The sequence below is a fragment of the Lynx rufus genome, unplaced genomic scaffold (assembly GCF_022079265.1).
Source record: "Lynx rufus isolate CCGP_SWC_20201006 ecotype Redwood Valley unplaced genomic scaffold, mLynRuf1.p SCAF_5, whole genome shotgun sequence".
Classification (NCBI taxonomy): Eukaryota; Metazoa; Chordata; class Mammalia; order Carnivora; family Felidae; genus Lynx; species Lynx rufus.
Genome location: NW_025814867.1, coordinates 112,809,525 through 112,829,341, shown reverse-complemented (window position 1 = coordinate 112,829,341; position 19,817 = coordinate 112,809,525). Strand labels below are relative to the sequence as shown.

General features: G+C 37.0%; 1 protein-coding gene across 1 annotated transcript; it reads left to right on the top strand.

Moving 5' to 3' along the window:
* Positions 1-18,228: 18,228 nt before the first annotated feature.
* LOC124526799 (olfactory receptor 5H2-like) lies at positions 18,229-19,158 on the top strand. Its single transcript, XM_047099968.1, has one exon. It carries the CDS (start codon positions 18,229-18,231, stop codon positions 19,156-19,158), a length of 930 nt encoding a protein of 309 aa, XP_046955924.1.
* The last annotated feature ends 659 nt before the right edge of the window (positions 19,159-19,817 follow it).

The following is a 19,817-nucleotide window of genomic DNA, read 5'->3' as shown; positions in this document are numbered from 1 at the left end:
TCTGTTGCACTGAGACTACAAAGACAATGAAACCACATTTATAAACTATTCAGGGAAAAATAATGGGTTCCATAAATAGTATTAAGACAAACTGTATGCAGAAAAACTGTGAATGGCTGGGCAGGCTGAGGGCACTGCTCAATTCAGGGGCAGTATTCATGACACAATATTGTGTGGCTGACTGCCTTGTGCATAAGATGCTATAAGCAATGGACCAATAGATGATGATAATGTGACTGGTAACTGTATTGTAAGTATATGTTAGAGTTTAAAGACTCAAAAATAAATTAAATAATATCCCATCACTCTTAACAGAATTTTGGCAAATATCAGAGGATACTCTCTTTTAATTAAGAGGCCCTATGATAAGTGTTATGTAGTATAAACTGTATGCTGTAACTCACTTTGAGACAGTGTTTTCTGCTTTTCTAAGCCTATAAAAGTAAATTTCATCATTCCTTTGGTTATTTGTGGACAAGTCACAACTTTAGTTTTTTGAGAATGGGTTGCTTGAGAGATATTCTGACCTGCTATGATAGCTAGTGATGAATGGCTCATTCACTGTCAATCACAGGTCACACTGCCCACTGATTCCTATAGATTCCCTGTCGTAGATACTGTTGATGGTTGCCCATATCTTTTTTAGCTGTACATCTGCATCTGAGGGCTTTCTCTCATGGCCAGAGCGATTCTACGCTCACTTAAGGCAGACTAGAAAACTGAGAAGTAAATGTTCTTTTTAGAATCTCTTCCAGATCATCTATCAACCAATGACTGATGGGAGATGGTGAGTAAATACCCTCAATTCTTTGTCCTTTGTTGATATAATGCTTTTGAAATTCATGCCTAATGATGTCTCCAAAAAAAGATTAAGCTTGATTGCCCACAGTTGTAATTTTTTTAAATTACCTTTTATTGGCTACATTCCCTTTCCTGTCTCACTTTCTCACTCATCAACTGTTCCTAAATAAATTACTTGCACTCAAATCATGTCTCAGGGTCTGGAAGAACATGAAGATGCCCTTATTCTCTTAAGGTCATATTGTATATTTTATACAGGAATCAGGCATACCTGTACCATCTTATTTCAATATGACACAATTATTACTTGGTATAACATTATTTGAAGACAGATTGTGATTAAAGTGATACACTGTATACTGTAAAGGAACCACCAAAAAAATAGACAATGTAAAAATAATAAGCCAAAGGTGGATATAAAGTGAAATCACAAAAAGCCTCTATTAATCCAAAAGCAGTCAGGAAAAGAAAAGAAGGAGAATGAAGAACAGATGGAATGGACATAGAACATCTATCATGTTAGCTAAAATGGTAACTTTTAATCCAACCACATCAATAATCTCATTGAATATAAATGGTATTATATACCAAATATAAGACAGATTATCTGATTGGATTCAAAAGCAAGATCTAATCATATACTGTTCAAAAGAAACACATCAAATATAAAGTCTTATTATATGAAATTTATTGTCAGATTAGTTTCCATACAACACCCAGTGCTCATCCCAAAAGATGCCCTCTTCAATGCCCATCACCTCCCCTCCCCTCCCTCCCACCCCCCATCAACCCTCAGTTTGTTCTCAGTTTTTAAGAGTCCCTTATGCTTTGGCTCACTCTCCCACTCTAACCTAGTTTTTTTCTTTTTTTTCCTCCCCCTCCCCCATGGGTTTCTGTTAAGTTTCTCAGGATCCGCATAAGAGTGAAAACATATGGTATCTGTCTTTCTCTGTATGGCTTATTTCACTTATTTCACGCTCAACCGACTGCGCCACCCAGGCGCCCCTAAACCACAATTTCTTTATCCATTCATCAGTTGATGGACATTCAGGCTCTTTCCATAATTTGGCTATTGTTGAGAGTGCTGCTATAAACATTGGGGTACAAGTGCCCCTATGCATCAGTACGCCTGTATCCCTTGGGTAAATTCCTAGCAGTGCTATTGCTGGGTCATAGGGTAGGTCTATTTTTAATTTTTTGAGGAACCTCCACACTGTTTTCCAGAGCGGCTGCACTAGTTTGGATTCCCACCAACAGTGCAAGAGGGTTCCCGTTTCTCCACATATTCTCCAGCATCTATAGTCTCCTGATTTGTTCATTTTGGCCACTCTGACTGGCGTGAGGTGATATCTGAGTGTGGTTTTGATTTGTATTTTCCTGATGAGGAGCGATGTTGAGCATCTTTTCATGTGCCTGTTGGCCATCTGGATGTCTTCTTTAGAGAAGTGTCTATTCATGTCCTCTGCCCATTTCTTCATTGGATTATTTGTTTTTTGGGTGTGGAGTTTGGTGAGCTCTTTATAGATTTTGGATACCAGCCCTTTGTCTGATATGTCATTTGCAAATATCTTTTCCCATTCCATTGGTTGCCTTTTAGTTTTGTTGATTGTTTCCTTTGCTGTGCAGAAGCTTTTTATCTTCATAAGGTCCCAGTAATTCACTTTTGCTTTTAATTCCCTTGCCTTTGGAGATGTGTCAAGTAAGAAATTGCTACGGCTGAGGTCAGAGAGGTCTTTTCCTGCTTTCTCCTCTAGTGTTTTGATGGTTTCCTGTCTTACATTCAAGTTCTTTATCCATTTTGAGTTAATTTTTGTGAATGGTGTAAGAAAGTGGTCTAGTTTCATTCTTCTGCATGTTGCTGTCCAGTTCTCCCAGCACCATTTGTTAAAGAGACTGTCTTTTTTCCATTGGATATTCTTTCCTGCTTTGTCAAAGATTAGTTGGCCATACGTTTGTGGGTCTAGTTCTGGGGTTTCTATTCTATTCCATTGGTCTATGTGTCTGTTTTTGTGCCAATACTATGCTGTCTTGGTGATTACAGCTTTGTAGTAGAGGCTAAAGTCTGGGATTGTGATGCCTCCTGCTTTGGTCTTCTTCTTCAAAATTCCTTTGGCTATTCGGGGCCTTTTGTGGTTCCATATGAATTTTAGGATTGCTTGTTCTAGTTTTGAGAAGAATGCTGGTGCAATTTTGATTGGGATTGCATTGAATGTGTAGGTTTGGGTAGTATTGACATTTTAACAATATTTATTCTTCCAACCCATGAGCACGGAATGTTTTTCCATTTCTTTATATCTTCTTCAATTTCCTTCATAAGCTTTATATAGTTTTCAGCATACAGATCTTGTACATCTTTGGTTAGATTTATTCCTAGGTATTTTATGCTTCTTGGTGCAATTGTGAATGGGATCCGTTTCTTTATTTGTCTTTCTGTTGCTTCATTATTGGTGTATAAGAATGCAACTGATTTCTGTACATTGATTTTGTATCCTGCAACTTTGCTGAATTCATGTATCAGTTCTAGCAGACTTTTGGTGGAGTCTATCGGATTTTCCATGTATAATATCATGTCATCTGCAAAAAGTGAAAGCTTGACTTCATCTTTGCCAATTTTGATGCCTTTGATTTCCTTTTGTTGTCTGATTGCTGATGCAAGAACTTCCAACACTATGTTAAACAACAGCTGTGAGAGTGGACATCCCTGTCATGTTCCTGATCAATAAAACTGATCAATAAAACTGATAAACTTTTAGCCAAACGGGCCAAGAAGAAATAAAGACTTAAGTTACTAAATGACCAAAAATGCAAATATCAGAACATAAAAAATTATGTATGCTATACATTCAGATGCTATAATGTTTAAAGAACAAAGATATATCTTGAATAGCTTTATGTACAAAAATTATGTCATCTAGATAAAATGAACAAATTCCTTGAAAATATGCAAACTACCAAGGCTTATTTAAGAAAAAATAGATAATCTGACTACTTGCATTTTTTGTTTGAATTTTTAGTTAAAATCTTCAAAGAAAAGCCCAGTCTATATACTTTATATAAAACAGATAATCAGAAGAAACTGAATCATCTTCCAGGAGTTTTGAGAAGTACGTAAGTCTTTCAGATGTTCTAGAAAAATATGTAAGTGCATGGAAAAGAAAGCAAAACTATACTGTTTTCTGAGCTTTAGTGAAAATAACATATTCTGTAAATGTTCTTCAACATACAGAAATCCCTTTAGAGACTTCCTTTATCTCTACCTCTCTCAACTAAAAAGTATATAATCAAATGCTCCTCATAATCACAATGCAGCTCTTTCTGTCCATGAGTACTATCCTTGTGCTATAATAAAAGAACCTCTTTGCATCAAAAAAGCTCAGAAAACCAAAACCAAAAAAAAAAAACAAAAAAACCCCATAGGAAATTATGGCCTAGACTAGAGCTCCAAGGGGCTTTTTTCTTATAAGTACAATTTGAATCTTGATTTCTAGTGTGAAAGAAATGGAGCCAAAAAGAACATGTTACCCATGGTGCACAAGACTGGCGTGTGTTGGCCAGACTAAAGCTTGGTGACCCGTTTGAAGAAGAAATGAAATAAAGCTGGCCATATTTAGAATGAAAAGCCCATAAGTAAGTTTACTTCTCTGTTAAGGAAGGAGAGAGAGATGACTGGGCCTGTTTTAGGGCAGCATGCATTGGGGGACTGCTTGGTATGTCTGCTAAAAGGGGAGAAGAATAATGGTAAGTAAAAGCCACAGGCCAACCTTTGGATGCTCCATAAACACATGTGGTCCTGCCAGAATCTAGTCATTTCATATATCATATTAAAATCTCCTTTTATTTTAATAAATTTCCTAAAAGAGGTAAAAATGAAAGTGCAGGAGGAATCAGAGTAGGGACTTGAACCCTTTCTCTAGAACTTTCACTCTGCATATTAAGCATGAATAGCAGTTTACAAAACTATCTCTACTGCATAATTTCTCTATCTGCAAACATGTGGATGTACGTATGCATGACACTATGTATGATAGTTAAAAATATATGAAAGCAGTAGCAAATCAGACAAATAATGTGCAAGACCTATACCCAGAAAAAGAAAAAAAATGCCTTACTGAAAGAAATTAAAGAATAACTAAATCAATGGAAAGACACGTTGGATGATTCAATATTTAAGAAAATGTCAATTCTCCCTAAATGCATCTATAGATTTAATAAAAGTCCAATCAAAATCATAGTAGGATTTCTTAAGAAACTGATAAAGCTAATTATATTATTCACATGGAAATGTAAAGGATGTAGAAATACTTGAAAAAGAAGAACAAAGTTAGTGGTCTAACAATATCTGATTTCATGACTTCATATAGAACTTCAGTATCAAGACAGTGCTGTATTGTTATAAAGATAGACAAATAAATGAGTGGGACAGAATGAAGTCCAGAAATAAACCCATACACATATGGACAGCTGATTTTGCAAAGGTACAAAGGTAATTTAGTAGAGAAAATAGTTTTTTCAATAAATTATGCAGAAACAATTGGATATCTATATGCAGAAAAGGAACTTTGATACAGATAATATGCAAAAAGAATTGTAGACATAAATGCACAGTCAAGAACTACAACACCAGAGGAGACAGGTTAAGATGGCAGAGGAGTAGGGCAACTATAAGTTTGCCTCATCCCTGGAACACAGCTACATCAATATCAAATCATTCTGCACACCCAATAAATTGATCTGAGGACTGAGAGAACAAAACTGCGTATCTCCAAGTAGAAAAACAACCACCTCATGGAAGGTAGGAGCTGCAGAGAGTTGACTTAGGGGAGAAAAGAGTCATGGATGCTGTGGACAGGAGGGAGCCTTGATCACAGAGAGAGGAGCAAGAGAGAAAGAGAGAGAGAAAGAGTGAAAAAAAAAACATGTGCAGGGGATTGCACAAGAAAACTCTTCCCCACAATCATTGACTAGGAAAACAAGGCGGATTAAAATTGCAATTTTTTTAAAAATAAGCAGTAAAGTACAAAGTCTGAAGTTTTAGAGGTTTGTGCCATTGACAGGGTCCTGCACCTGGCAAGCTTAGCAGTGCTCCAGTGGGGAAGGAGGTGGAGATGGGAGCGGAGAGTGTGCTCTGAGGATCCTGTGGGATCACTTTTATGGAGTTCCCTTTTATGGAGTACATTTGGGAGGGGGGGCACTGCTTTCCATAGACAAATGGCCCTGAGGGCACCACAGAGATGCCCCATTCACCAGCATAGGAACAAAGATGCTGGGTGAGGGCAGCGAACCTTGGTGCTGGCTTTCTTCTCTGCTGTACATAAACCCTTGAGTTGCTACATGATTGCAGGACTGTTTCCTAGGACAAGCCAGCACTGGCCACAGCAGGGCGAGGCCCTCCCCCAGAGGATCAGTGAGGGTTTGTACTGTGGGTGTCTCTGAAGTTTGGAGTTTTGAAACCCAGCTGTGCCTGAGATAAAACATGGGAGTGCTGTGTAGCCTGGCAGGTGGACAGCTTGGTCAACAGACAGGGTGAACTTATGGAAGTCCTGGACACAGGAGGGGTGATTGTTTGCTCTTTTACGAGGGCTTTCTAAGGAGTGGTACACATGAGCTCCCTGCTCTGGAGATGAGAGAGCAGGGGATCCTATTTCTCCCCACCCATTAGCATTCACCAACTTCAGTGAGAAACACAGTGCCTTTCAGTGGAGGCTGAAGTTGATTGCACTGAGCCACTCCCCACTGCGCTCTAGAGGTACATCTTTACTACGGCAAGTGTGCTTGGGAAGCAGCACCATGGGCCCCACGCCCAGGAGACCAACACAGACTCCTCACACACATCAAGTCTACTAGTGATACAGTGCTTCAAATCTTCAGCAATATGTGAAAGAAGATCTAGCTTCCTTTGTTTTTGGTTATTTGTTTTTAATCAGAAAAAGAAATTTTTTAAATTTAAAAATTTTTATTTCTTTTTTATTTTTGACCAAAACAAAAGGAAGGAATTCACCCCAAAAGAAAGAACAGGAAGAAGTCACCACTAGAGACTTAATGCAGCTATAAGTAAGATGTCTGAACTAGAATTTAAAACAATAATTTTAAGGATACTAGATGGGCTTGAAAAAAGCATGGAAGACACTAGAGAATCCCTTATAGCAGAGATAAGAGAACTACAAACTAGTCAGGCCAAAATTAAAAATGCTATAACTGAAATGAAAACCCAAATGAATGCCATGAGAGTGAGGATGGATGGAGGAACATGGAGGAACAAATCAGTGATACTGAAGATAGAATTATGGAAAACAATGAAGTTGAAAAGAAGAGGGAAAAAAGTATTGGATCACAAATGTAGACTTAGGAATTCAGTGATTCCTTAAAGCATAATAACATTCATATCATAGGAGTCTCAGAAGATGAAGAGAGAGAAAAGGGGGAAGATGGTTTACATGAGCAAACTATAGCTGAAAACTTCCTAATTTGGGGAAGGAAACAAACATCAAAAACCAAGAAGCACAGAGAACTCCCATTAAATTCAACAAAAGCCAGAGATCATAGTCAAATTTGATCATAGTCAAATTTGCAAAATACACAGACTAGGAAAGAATCCTGAAAACAGAAGGGAAAAAAAGTCATTACCTTACAAGGGAAGACAGATAAGGTTTGCAGCAGATTTGTACAGAGAGAACTGGCAGCCAGAGGGACTGACAGGATATATATTCAACATGCTGAACAGGAAAAAGTATGCAACCAACAATACTTTATGCAGCAAGGCTGTATTTCAGAATAGATGGAGAGATAAAGACTTACCCATACAAGCAAAAAATAAAGGAATTTGTGACCACTAAACCACCCATGAAAGAAATATTACAGGGGACTCTTTGAGTGGGGAAAAAAAAACCAAAAGCAACAGACTGGAAAGGAAAAGAGAACATCACCAGAAACACCAATTTTACAGGTAACACAATGGCACGAAATTCATATCTATCAGTAATCACTCTGAATGTAAATGGACTATATGCTCCAATCAAAAGACACAGGTATTATAATAGATAAAAATAACAAGACCCATCTCCATGCTTGTCTAAAAGAGACTCATTTTAGACCTAAAGACACCTGCAAATTGAGGGGATGGAGAACCACCTATCATGCTAAAGGATGTCAAAAGAAAGCCAGAGGAAGCCATAATTACATCAGACTAAGTAGATTTTAAACCAAAGACTTTATCAATAGATGAAGAAGGGCATTGCATCATAATTAAGGAATCTATTCATCAAGAAGATCTAAAAATTGTAAATATTTTATGTCCCCAACTCAAAAGAACCCAAATATATAAATCAATTAATGACAAACATAAAGAAACTTATTGATAAAAACACAATAATAGGAGGGGACTTTAATACCCCGCTTACATCAATAGACAGATTATCTAAGCACAAAACCAAGGAAACAATAGCTTTGAATGACACACTGAACCAGATGTACTTAACAGATATATTCAGAACACTTCCTCCTAAAGCAGCAGAATACACATTCTTTTTGACTGCATATTGAATATCCTCCTGAATATATCACTTACTGGGTCACAAATCATCCCACGTGCAAAAAATTGAGATCATACCATGCATATTTTGATACCATAACACCATGAAACTTGAAGTCAACCACAAGAAAAAATTTAGAGAGATTATGAGTACTTGGAGATTAAAGAACATCTTTCTAAAGAATGAATGGGTTAACCAGTAAATTAAAGAAGAAATAAAAAAAAGTACATGGAAGCAAATGAAAATGAAAACATGATAATCCAAATCTTTGGGATGCAGCAAAGGCAGTCTTAAGAAGGAAGTATATTACAATACAGGACTACTTCAAGAAGAAGGAAAAGTAGCAAATATACACCCTAGCTTACACCTAAAGGAGCTAGAAAAGGAACAGCAAAATAAAGCCTAAAGCCAGCAGAAGAGGGGAAATAATAAAGATTAGAGCAGAAATCAATGATCTAGAAAGAAAAATACAGTAGAACAGATCAATGAAACTAAGACCTGATTCTTTGAAAGAATTAATAAAATTGATAAACCCCTAGCCAGACTTATCAAAAAGAAAAGACAAAGGACTCAAATCAAAATCATGAATGAAAGAGGATAGATCATAAACAACACCACAGAAATACAAACAATGATAAGAGAATATGAGGAAAAATTATATGCCAACAAACTGAGCAATCTGGAAGAAATGGCAGACTTTCTACAAACATACAAACTACCAAAACTGAGACAAGAAGAAACAGAAAATGTGAATAGACCCATAACCAGCAAAGAAATTGGAATCATAATAAAAAATCTCCCAACAAACAAAAGTCCAGGGCCAGATGGCTTCCAGGGGAATTCCACCAAACGTTTAAAGAATAGTTAATACCTATTCTCAAACTGATCCCCCAAAATAAAAATGGAAGTAAAACTTCCAAAGTCATTCTATGAGACCAACATTACCTTGATTCTAAAACCGGACAAAGACCACACTAAAAGGAGAATTATAGGCCAATAACCCTGGTGAACACGGATGCAAAGATTCTCAACAAGATACTAGCAAACTGAATTCAACAGTACATTAAAAGAATTATTCACCATGATCAAGTGGGATTTATTCTTGTGCTGCAGGCCTGATTCAATATTTGCAAACAAATTAACGTGATACACCATATTAATAAAAGAAAGGATATGGGGCGCCTTGGTGGCTCAGTCGGTTATGTGTCCCACCTTTAATTTTGGCTCAGGTCATGATCTCAGGGGTTGTGAGATCAAGCCCCACATTGGGCTCTCTGCTGACAGCGTGGAGCCTGCTTGGGATTCTCTCTCTCCCTCTCTCTCTGCTCATCCCTGGCTTGCACTTGCTTTCTCTCAAAAATAAATAAATAAACAAAAAAATAAAAAGAAGGATAAAAACCATATGATCCTCTTAATAGATGCAGAAAAAGCATTTAAGAAAATATAGCATCCATTCTTGGTAAACACTGTCAGCAGAGTAGGGAGAGATGGAACAAACCTCACCATCATAAAGGCTACATACAAAGACCCACAGCTAAAAACCTCAATATGGAAAAACTGAGAGCTTTTCCTCTATGGTTAGGAACAAGACAGGGTCAACTCTCACCATTACTATTTAACATACTACTGGAAGTCTGAGCCTCAGCAATCAGACAACAAAGTGAAATAAAAGGCATCCATATTGGCAAGGAAGATGTCAAATTTTGATTATTTGCAGATGACATGATATGCTATGCAGAAAACCCAAATAACTCCACCAAAACATTTCTAGAACCAATACATGAATTCAGGAAAGTTGCCAGTTATATCACCAGTATATAGAAATCCATTGCATTTCTATATACCAGTAATGAAGCAGTGGAAAAAGAAATCAAGGAATCAACCCCATTTACAGTTACACCAAAAACCATAAAATACTTAGGAATAAACCTACCAAAGAGATAACACATTTATAGAACACTTATGAAAGAAATTGAAGAGGACATAAAGAAATGTAAAAACATTCCATGTTCATGGATTGGAAGAACATTATTAAAATGTCTATACTTCCCAAATCAATCTACACATTTATCACAATACCTATCAAAATATCAGCAGCATTTTTCACAGAGCTAGAATAAAGAACCCTAAAATTTGCATGGAACCACAAAAGACCCCAAATAGCCACAGAAATCCTGAAAAAGAACGTAAAGCTGGAGGCATCACTATTCCAGACTTCAAGCTACATTACAAACCTGTAGTCATCAAGATAGTATGGTACTGGTACAAAAACAGACACAGAGATCAATGGAACAGAACAGAAAACTCAGAAGTAGACCAACAACTGTATGATCAACTAATCTTTGACAAAACAGGAATGAATATCCAATAGAAAAAAAGACAGTCTCTTCAACAAATTGTGTTGGGAAAACTGGACAGCAACATGCATAAGAATGAACCTGGACCACTTTCGTACACCATACACAAAATAAATTCAGAATGGATGAAAGACCTAAATGTGAGACAGGAACCCATCAAAATCCTAGAGGAGAAAATAGGCAACTACGTCTTTGACCTTGGCTTCAGCAACTTCTTATTTGACATGTCTCTGAAGGCAAGGGAAATAAAAGCAAAAATGAACTGTTGAGACCTCATCAAGAAAAAAAGCTTCTGCACAGCAAAGGAAACAATTAACCAAACTAAAAGTCAGCCAACAGAATGAGAAAAGATATTTGCAAATGACATACCTGATAAAGGGTTAGTATCCAAAATCTATAAAGGACTTATCAAACTCACTACCCAAAAAACAAATAATCCAGTTAAGAAATGGGCAGAATACATTAACACATTTTAAATACAAATCAAAACCACAATAAGATTACCACCTCACACTTGTCAGAATGGCTAAAATTAGGAACACAAAAACCAACAGGTGTTGGTGAGTATGCAGAAAAAGAGGAATTCTTGCACTGTTGGTGGGAATGTAAACAGTATGGAGGTTGCTCAAAAAGTAAAAAATAGAACTACCCTACAATTCAGCAATGGCACTACTAGGTATTTACTCAAAGGATACAAAAGTACAGATTTGAAGGTACACCTGCATCCTGATGTTTATAGCAGCATTTTCAACAATAGCTAAACTACGGAAACAGCACAAGTACCCTTTGCCTGATAAATGAATAAAGAAGATGTGGTAGATATATACAAAGAATATTACTTAGCCATCATAAAGAATGAAATCTTGCCATTTTTAATGATGTGGATGGAGCTAGACTGTATTATGCTAAGCAAAGGAAGTCAGTCAGAGAAAGACAAATACCACATGATTTCACTCATATGTAGATTTTAACAAACAAAACAGATGAACATATGGGAAGGGGTAAAAAAGAGAGAGGGGGTTCCTGGGTGGCTCAGTCGGATAAGTATGTAACTCTTGATTTCAGCTCAGGTCATGAACTCACAGTTTGTGAGCTCAAGCCCTGTATTGGGCTATGCACTGATAGTGAATTGTCTGCTTGGGATACTCTCTCTCCCCCTGTCTCTGCCCCTCCCCCATTCTTTCTCTCAAAATAAATAAATAAACATTTTAAAAAAAGAGAGCAAGAGGGAAACAAACTATAAGAGACTCTTAACAGTGAACAAATTGAGGGTTGATGAAGGGGGTGTGTGGAGGATGGGCTAGATGGATGATGGGTACTAACAAGGGCACTTGTGATGAGCACTGGGTATTGTCTGCAAGTGATGAATCACTGAATTCTACTCCTGAAATGACTGGATGCTAACTAACATGCATTGTATGTGAACTAATTAGAAATTAAGTAAAAATTCAAAGAAAAATAGAATACCAAAAAGCACAGTCCCTAAGAGAAAAAAAAAAGATAATTAACTTCATTAAAAGACTTTTTGTTCAAAAACATTTCTAAAATAAAATGACAAAAGAGAGTTTCAGAAAATATGTATAAATCATATAGCAAATAAAAACCTCATATTCAGATAATATGGAGAACTGTCAAAACTCAAAAAATGGAAAACAAATAATCTAAAATTGGGAAAAATCTGAATAGGCTCTTCACTGAAGATGGCATACTGATGTCAAGTAAGGGCACAAAATGGTGCTAAGCATCATCAAAATGCAAATTATAACGACAATGAAACACTACAACCTATTTATTAAAGTAACTAAAATTGAAAAGACAATTCATACCAGAAGCAGCAATACAGACCTTTTGCACTCATAGAAAGGCAACAAAATGAGTTAGGAGATAATGGCACAAAATTTAAGGGGGCAGGAAATTTCAGTCAAGTTTTGGTTATTTAAAAGCTACCTCTGCACATCATACTGCTCACTCAACCCTTCTGCAGACTTTTCATAGTGAACCCTCTTGTATCTTTGTTGTTTTTTCTTCACTTTGTCTTTCACTATCTTTCTAAAGAATGTTGGAAATCCAGGAAAATGGATTAATGAATCTTTCAAAAAATAAGTCCCTTTTCCCTGCCTATGCTGCTACCATGATGCAACTGGAGGTTTTTTGTAAGATATCAAATCAAATTGTCACAAAAAAGTAAATTAAGTTTTATTTTTCTGAATGAGTGTTCAATGGCAACATTAACTCTGGTATGCACAAGAAACAAATCTAAACCAAGTTTTTGGTTTTTTTTTTAATTTTTTTTTCAACGTTTTTATTTATTTTTGGGACAGAGAGAGACAGAGCATGAACAGGGGAGGGGCAGAGAGAGAGGGAGACACAGAATCGGAAAGAGGCTCCAGGCTCCGAGCCATCAGCCCAGAGCCTGATGCGGGGCTCGAACTCACGGACCGTGAGATCGTGACCTGGCTGAAGTCGGACGCTTAACCGACTGTGCCACCCAGGCGCCCCTAAACCAAGTTTTAAAGCCCTCAATAGTTTTCCATTAAGCTGGGGTAAAGAATAAAATCCCTGACCTAGCCTCCAAGGTCTCTTGTGATCCACATATGTGGCCTCCCTAACCCCAACTTGCTCCTGCCCGCTTCTCTCTTAATATTCCAGTTACTTTTACAATTTAGTACTTCTCCCATGATCTAGGGTCTCTGATAATCTAGGCCTTCCAATGATGAAGGCCCTGCGGATGACACATGTCTCCGGGTAGCAATCACCATGTTAGAAATGAAGATCCTTAGGCCTCACCCAGACCTACTGGCACAGAATCTGCATTTTAACAAGATCTCCAGGAGATTTACAGGCTTAAGGCCAAAGCTTGAGAAGCACTGATCTATGGTACCTTTCACTGTGGTTACTTGTCTTTGATTTTTATTTGCACCTTCCCTGTGTGGGGGATAACCTTAGGAATCCCCTGGGCCTACACCAATGGGTTAACAAGGCATAAAGAAACACAAAGTCATAAAATGCTCACACCTGAGTTTGGGTAACCAGATTGGCACTCCAAGAATAGGGAGGCACAAAGGTGCCAAGAATAGGGAGGCACAAAGGTGGCAAGAATAGGGAGGTGCAAAGTCACCCCAAAATAGAGAGGGGGTGCTGAATCCCCCAAAATAGAGAGAGGCAAAGGCCTGAAATAGAATCAGTGCAAAGGTGTCCAATACATAGGAATAACAAGATTACAGGGTGAAAGCACCCAAAGTTTAGTACTATAGCAGAAAGCTGCTTTCGTAGGAAAATAGGGCCAGGTTAGGTAAACTGGTGAATTGTACTTTGGACCGCTGCGCTGCAGGCAAAGCAGCCTGAGTGGAGATGGTTAACAAAAGAAAAGGTGTCTTGTTAACCCTGAGGTTATTGCCCCTGTCTGTCTCATCTCTAGGCTGGCAAAGATAAACAGGCATGGCGCCTCCTGTCTGCTTGTTAACAACCATCTACCCATCTGCCTGACGCCTGGATTTTGTTTTATATTGACCCAAACCTCAAACACTGTATATCTTCAAAATCCCCTTTTCCCCCTCACATCCACAAATTAATGTTCCCAGTTTCTTTGTCTCTTTGCACACGCCCATCACGTTTGCAAGCCTCTGATCTGAATAAATACAGGGCAAGGACCCTTATTCGGGGCTCTTGTCTTTTTCCGGGACATTAGCCATCTCTTGTTTTAATCCTGTGTCCGCTCTTTTGCTAGGCAAAAGAGAACTTTAGACTTAGAGTCTACGACACCCCTGACTTTTGCCTAATGAGTTTTCTCATCATATTTCATCTTAAAGTGTGAAGGTAGGTGTAGGTCTGGGATGTAAGCTGCAGATTGCATGAAAAGGACAACTTTCCTTGGGATTGGCTCCTGAAGGGATTCTAGAACTTTGGCCTCAATAAAATCATGTATGATTACCTCAGACAAGAACATATTAATCAAAGCACTCAGAGCACCATATTTTATAAACTAATTTGCATAAACATGTCCGAAGTGTCATCTGTGGTAGGAAAGTACTGGCTTACAGTGCAACTTCAACTGTTAAAACTAGAACTATATACCATGACTTGATGTCTATGATTTAACAGGTTGTAATGCCCTGTGGGACATCTGGACTTCTCATACAAATTCAAATCTATAATACCCAGAAGAATAGCTTAGTTTTTTCTAAAGGGAACCCTTGGGTACCATTAGGGGAATTTTAGTTCTTCACTCTTTCCTCTTCTGGCCAAAACACACAGTTCTACAACTGGTTGACTCTTGTGTTCAAAGCAAATTGATATAAACAACATTTTCCTGAACTTGGTAAATGAAACCTCCAAAATGAATCAGTATGCAAAGAATTACTGCCTATGCTATTGTTATTCCTGTGCAACTGTGTTTTTTTTTCCAGCCTAACACTGCAAGGATCACCACAATTTTTTAACAGATATTGGTAAGAGAGAATGATTTTTGTAATACTCATTTTTTATAGAAAGTTAAAAATACTGTTAAGTTTATAAAAATTTTGATTTGGTTTATATAATACCCAAATAAGCAGCTGGAAATGGAAAACAAATAATGAATAATCTATATATTTTACAATTGTGAATAAAATCTGGGTAAGCAAAATAGCTCTAAAACTGAATTGTACTTTTTAATAATTTAATTATCTGATTAACAAAATTATAATGGCTCTGTAGGATACTTCTGATGAACTAGAATATTAAACAATTTAAAAGAGGGTTTAAGGATTTAGGTTATAATATTTCCTATGTAAGAAATCTTTCGGATGATTCTGTTCAAAATACTTATTCCATTTAATTAATGACATTCTATAATTAAACTTTTAAGTTAAATCAATTAAATATTACCCTATGTATACTTTCACCCACCTCTGATAATAACTTGAGTATGAAAATGCAGAAAATGTCCCTCCAGTGTTATTTCCACTTTCTAACTTAGTAAGGGCCCACAGATTGGATTTAAGATTTTTCAATTATTTGCTGATTTGGGATTGCATGGAGGGAAATCCATTCCAAATAAATATACATTTAACAATTACAATTATTGACATTAGTCATTTATATTGCATGCACTAGGTTCCCATTTTTGCCTCAATTTTATTCTGCAAAAAAAAAAAAAAATTGGTGGAGAAGAAAGGGCTCTCAAGCCCTTGATGGGAATAGCTAGAGAAAGTCAGTTCTAATCACAGTAAAAACAAAGACAAAGCAACTTTTAAATATGGAAAGAACTTTCAGCAGTGCTAGTATATTTGTGAACTATATAAAGTTTCTAGCATAAATTAAAATGACAGTCTCTATTTCATATACATTTTCCATGGGATAATAAAGCTGGAATTTTGAATAAAAGAAAAATAAAGTATTCTCAGTATTGACAACTTTTAATAAAAACCAGAATTAAGACAAATATTTACCCCCAATCTCTGAGCTTTTTCCTCGTTTCATCTTCAGCCTTTCTCTAATACTTCCTCTCTCCCTCTTCACTGTCTGGTCTTTCCTACACCTATCCATCTATGAATACACTATGGATACTCATAGTGGGCAGCAGACAAATGCCATCTGCTCTCCACATTCCTTGGAGTCTCTATTTCATTCTCCTCGCTGTTGTGCCATTTGTTTCCCATTCACTACTCATTACTCTCTGACTTCAACTCTATCACAAAATAGAACCTGCTCTCACTAAAGCCACTGCTAATCTCTTAATTCCCACATTTAATGATCACTGATCACTCCTTATCCTACCAGAGCACTTACTTCACTTTTGGCACTTTAATTCCACACTTACTTCACTTTTGGCACTTTAATTCCACAACACTCAGCTTTACAATTCCTTTATGCCTCTATGATCACTCTGCCCAGTATCCTTTTCTGGTCTTTCCTTTTCTCCTATTGTATAAGCCACAGCTGTTGGTTGCAAGAGGGAAAGAGTTAATTGAATGGAAAGTGGCTTTAACATAGAATTTCTAGAGGAGTTGGAGAAACCCACTGGAGAAATGGACAGGAACATAAAGACAGATTGTCAGCAGCCAAAATTATGTCCCTCTTCTATCTAACTGAAAAAGAGCTGTTGCCTTGCTGCTGAATGTGGAATGCAATAGCTCACACCGATAATGCCACTGATGTGGGTGTAGGATCCATTTTCTGAGGTCTTAATATTGTTCCCTTGATTGATTTAGCAATGAAAATTCTTTTTTTTCCCCCTGAACTTTTGTTTACTTCTCTCCATATTCCAAATCCAGAGTAGGTGTTTGGCCAAACCTACATCAAGTCCCCTCATTCTATGTGCAAGGGGATGGGAAAATTTCTAGAACTGCTGGCTTCTAGGCTGGATGACAGCTTTTGTCTGCCACCAAGACTCATGTGGTAGAATAGAGGGTCAAATATTATCCATCTAATAAACGATTTACATCCATTTCATAATCTCTTTAGTACAACTTTCTGAAGTTACTTTCTATGCCCTCCTTGTTTTTACTTTATGCACAGTCTCTAATGGGTGAGTCATATATAACTATGCTTTTAGTCACCCCAACGACTCCCAAGTCATTTCTATTAAGATCTTATAGAACAATATTGGTGAGTACATCTCACCTGGATGGTCCCAGAATGCTCCTTGCAAAAATTGGCCAGTATGCCTGAGTCCTCAGTCTCAGTTTTTGATGACCATCTATCCAGGCACCAAGTGTCTTCTTCCTTCACTGACCACCCCCCCTCACATGTAATAGGTTACCGAGTCCTCGTAACTACACACTCTGACTTATTTTGATCTATCTCTTTGTCCCACTCATCACCCCCAATGTCATATCACACATGGACTAAGAACTTCACATGCTATTTAATCAACTGGGGAGCATTTATATAATGCATATTATTACAACCAAATTATGAGCTACCAAATTAATCTCTACATTAATATCTCACAATCTGTATTTTGTACAAAAACTCCCTTAGACAATTCTGATGTATAATTTGGTTTGGGAATCACTGGACATTAGTAACAGCTTCCTGATTAGTATCCTTAACTCTAGTGTCCCCTCCCTTCAGCCTATTTACTACTACCAAACATTTAATTTAACAAATATCTGATGATGTCATTCCACGTCTTAAAAGTTTTCAGCCCACGCCTATTGTTTGGAGAATAAAATTGAAGATATTTCACATGGCATTCAACTCTGTAAAATCCAAACCCTTCTAACATCTTCACTTTTGATGCTGCATCAATGTTCTACACACAGAATTTCCCTACTTCATTCAATTGTTACTCCATAAGTTTGCTCATGTTCAGAATGTTTTTCCTGTCTCCTAAATCTGCTTATTCTTTACATATTTTGAATTGAAATAATTGTGTTTTTTTCCAACATAACAATTCCCCCAAATAGCTTCCATGTAAGAGTAAATAAAATTAAAGGGTCTTCAGGCTAGTGTACGGTTTTATTTCAGTTACCCTCACTGAATTTTCTTTTATAAACCTTAATGAATGTTCTTTTTACATTTATTGAATTTAATTTCAGATGCCATCTATTAAGAATATGGGAACTAAAAATGCAACAGAGCTAAAAGAGTTTGTTCTCATGGGACTTACATATCAACCAGAGTGGCAAATTCCTTTGTTCCTGGTATTCCTAGTTATATATCTCATCACCATTGTGGGAAACCTTGGTCTGATTTCTCTCATATGCAATGAGCCTCAGCTTCACATCCCCATGTACTTTTTCCTTGGGAATCTGGCATTTGTGGATATTTGGATATCATCCACAGTGACCCCCAAGATGTTGGTCAACTTCTTTGCCAAGGGCAAGATCATCTCTCTCTCTGAATGCATGATACAATTTTTTTCCTTTGTAATGAGTGCCACCACAGAATGTTTTCTGCTGGCAACAATGGCATATGATCGATATGTGGCCATATGCAAGCCTTTACTTTATCCAGTAATTATGACCAGTAGACTATCCATGCAGCTATTAGTTTCATCATTTGTAGGTGGACTTCTTCATGCCATAATTCATACAGGCTTTTTATTCAGATTAACGTTCTGTAATTCTAACATAATACATCACTTTTACTGTGACATCATGCCATTATTTAAAATTTCTTGTACTGATCCTTCTATTAATGTTCTGATAGTATTTATTTTTTCTGGATCAATTCAGATGTTCACCATTCTGACTGTTCTTGTCTCTTACACATCAGTTCTCTTTACAATCTTAAAAAAGAAGTCTCTACAAGACATAAGGAAAGCCTTCTCCACCTGTGGAACCCATCTCTTATGTGTCTCTTTGTACTATGGTCCTCTTCTCTTCATGTATGTGCGCCCTGTATCTGCACAAGCAGATGATCAAGATATGATGGACTCTCTATTTTACACTGTCATAATTCCTGTGTTAAATCCAATTATCTATAGCTTGAGAAATAAGAAAGTCATAGATTCACTGAGAAAAATGATAAAGAGAAAAGCTTAGATCTCATACTAATATCTATTCTCCTTTCATTAAAATGACAAGATTGTGCAGATTAGATATTGCTATGTGTTGATTAGTATTAAAATTTTTTTGCAGTTATAATTGCCCTAATCTTTAATTTATTTATTTTTAAATCTTTGCTTATTTTGAGAGACAGTGTGCATGCATGCATAAGAGCAGAGGAGGGACAGAGAGGGAGGAAGAGAGAGAATCTCAAGCAGGATCATACTGTCAGTGCAGAGCCCAACATGGGGCTTGCTCGATCTCACAAACCATGAGATCATGACCTGAGCCAAAATCAAGAGTCAGACGCTTAACTGACTGAACCACCGCAGCACCCCATTTGCCTTACTGTTTTAATGACTTAAGGTGGGAGAACCTGATAATCTACTTAAAATATTTGTCTTTGCTAGTCAAAAACACACAAGGAATTTTAATCAGGCATTCCTATCATACTTAAATAATTAAAGGAGAAAACAAAAATGAAAACATTTCACAGGCTTGTACATTCTTCAGTGTGACTTTATAAATGCATTAAGTACTAAAATACATAGTGCCTCTGAATAGAACTTGATTACTATGTCTTTGATCCTTATACAGCTCGATAGCCTGGAGACCCATATTGAATTTAGCTTGATAGTATAGGCAGATTTGTGTTT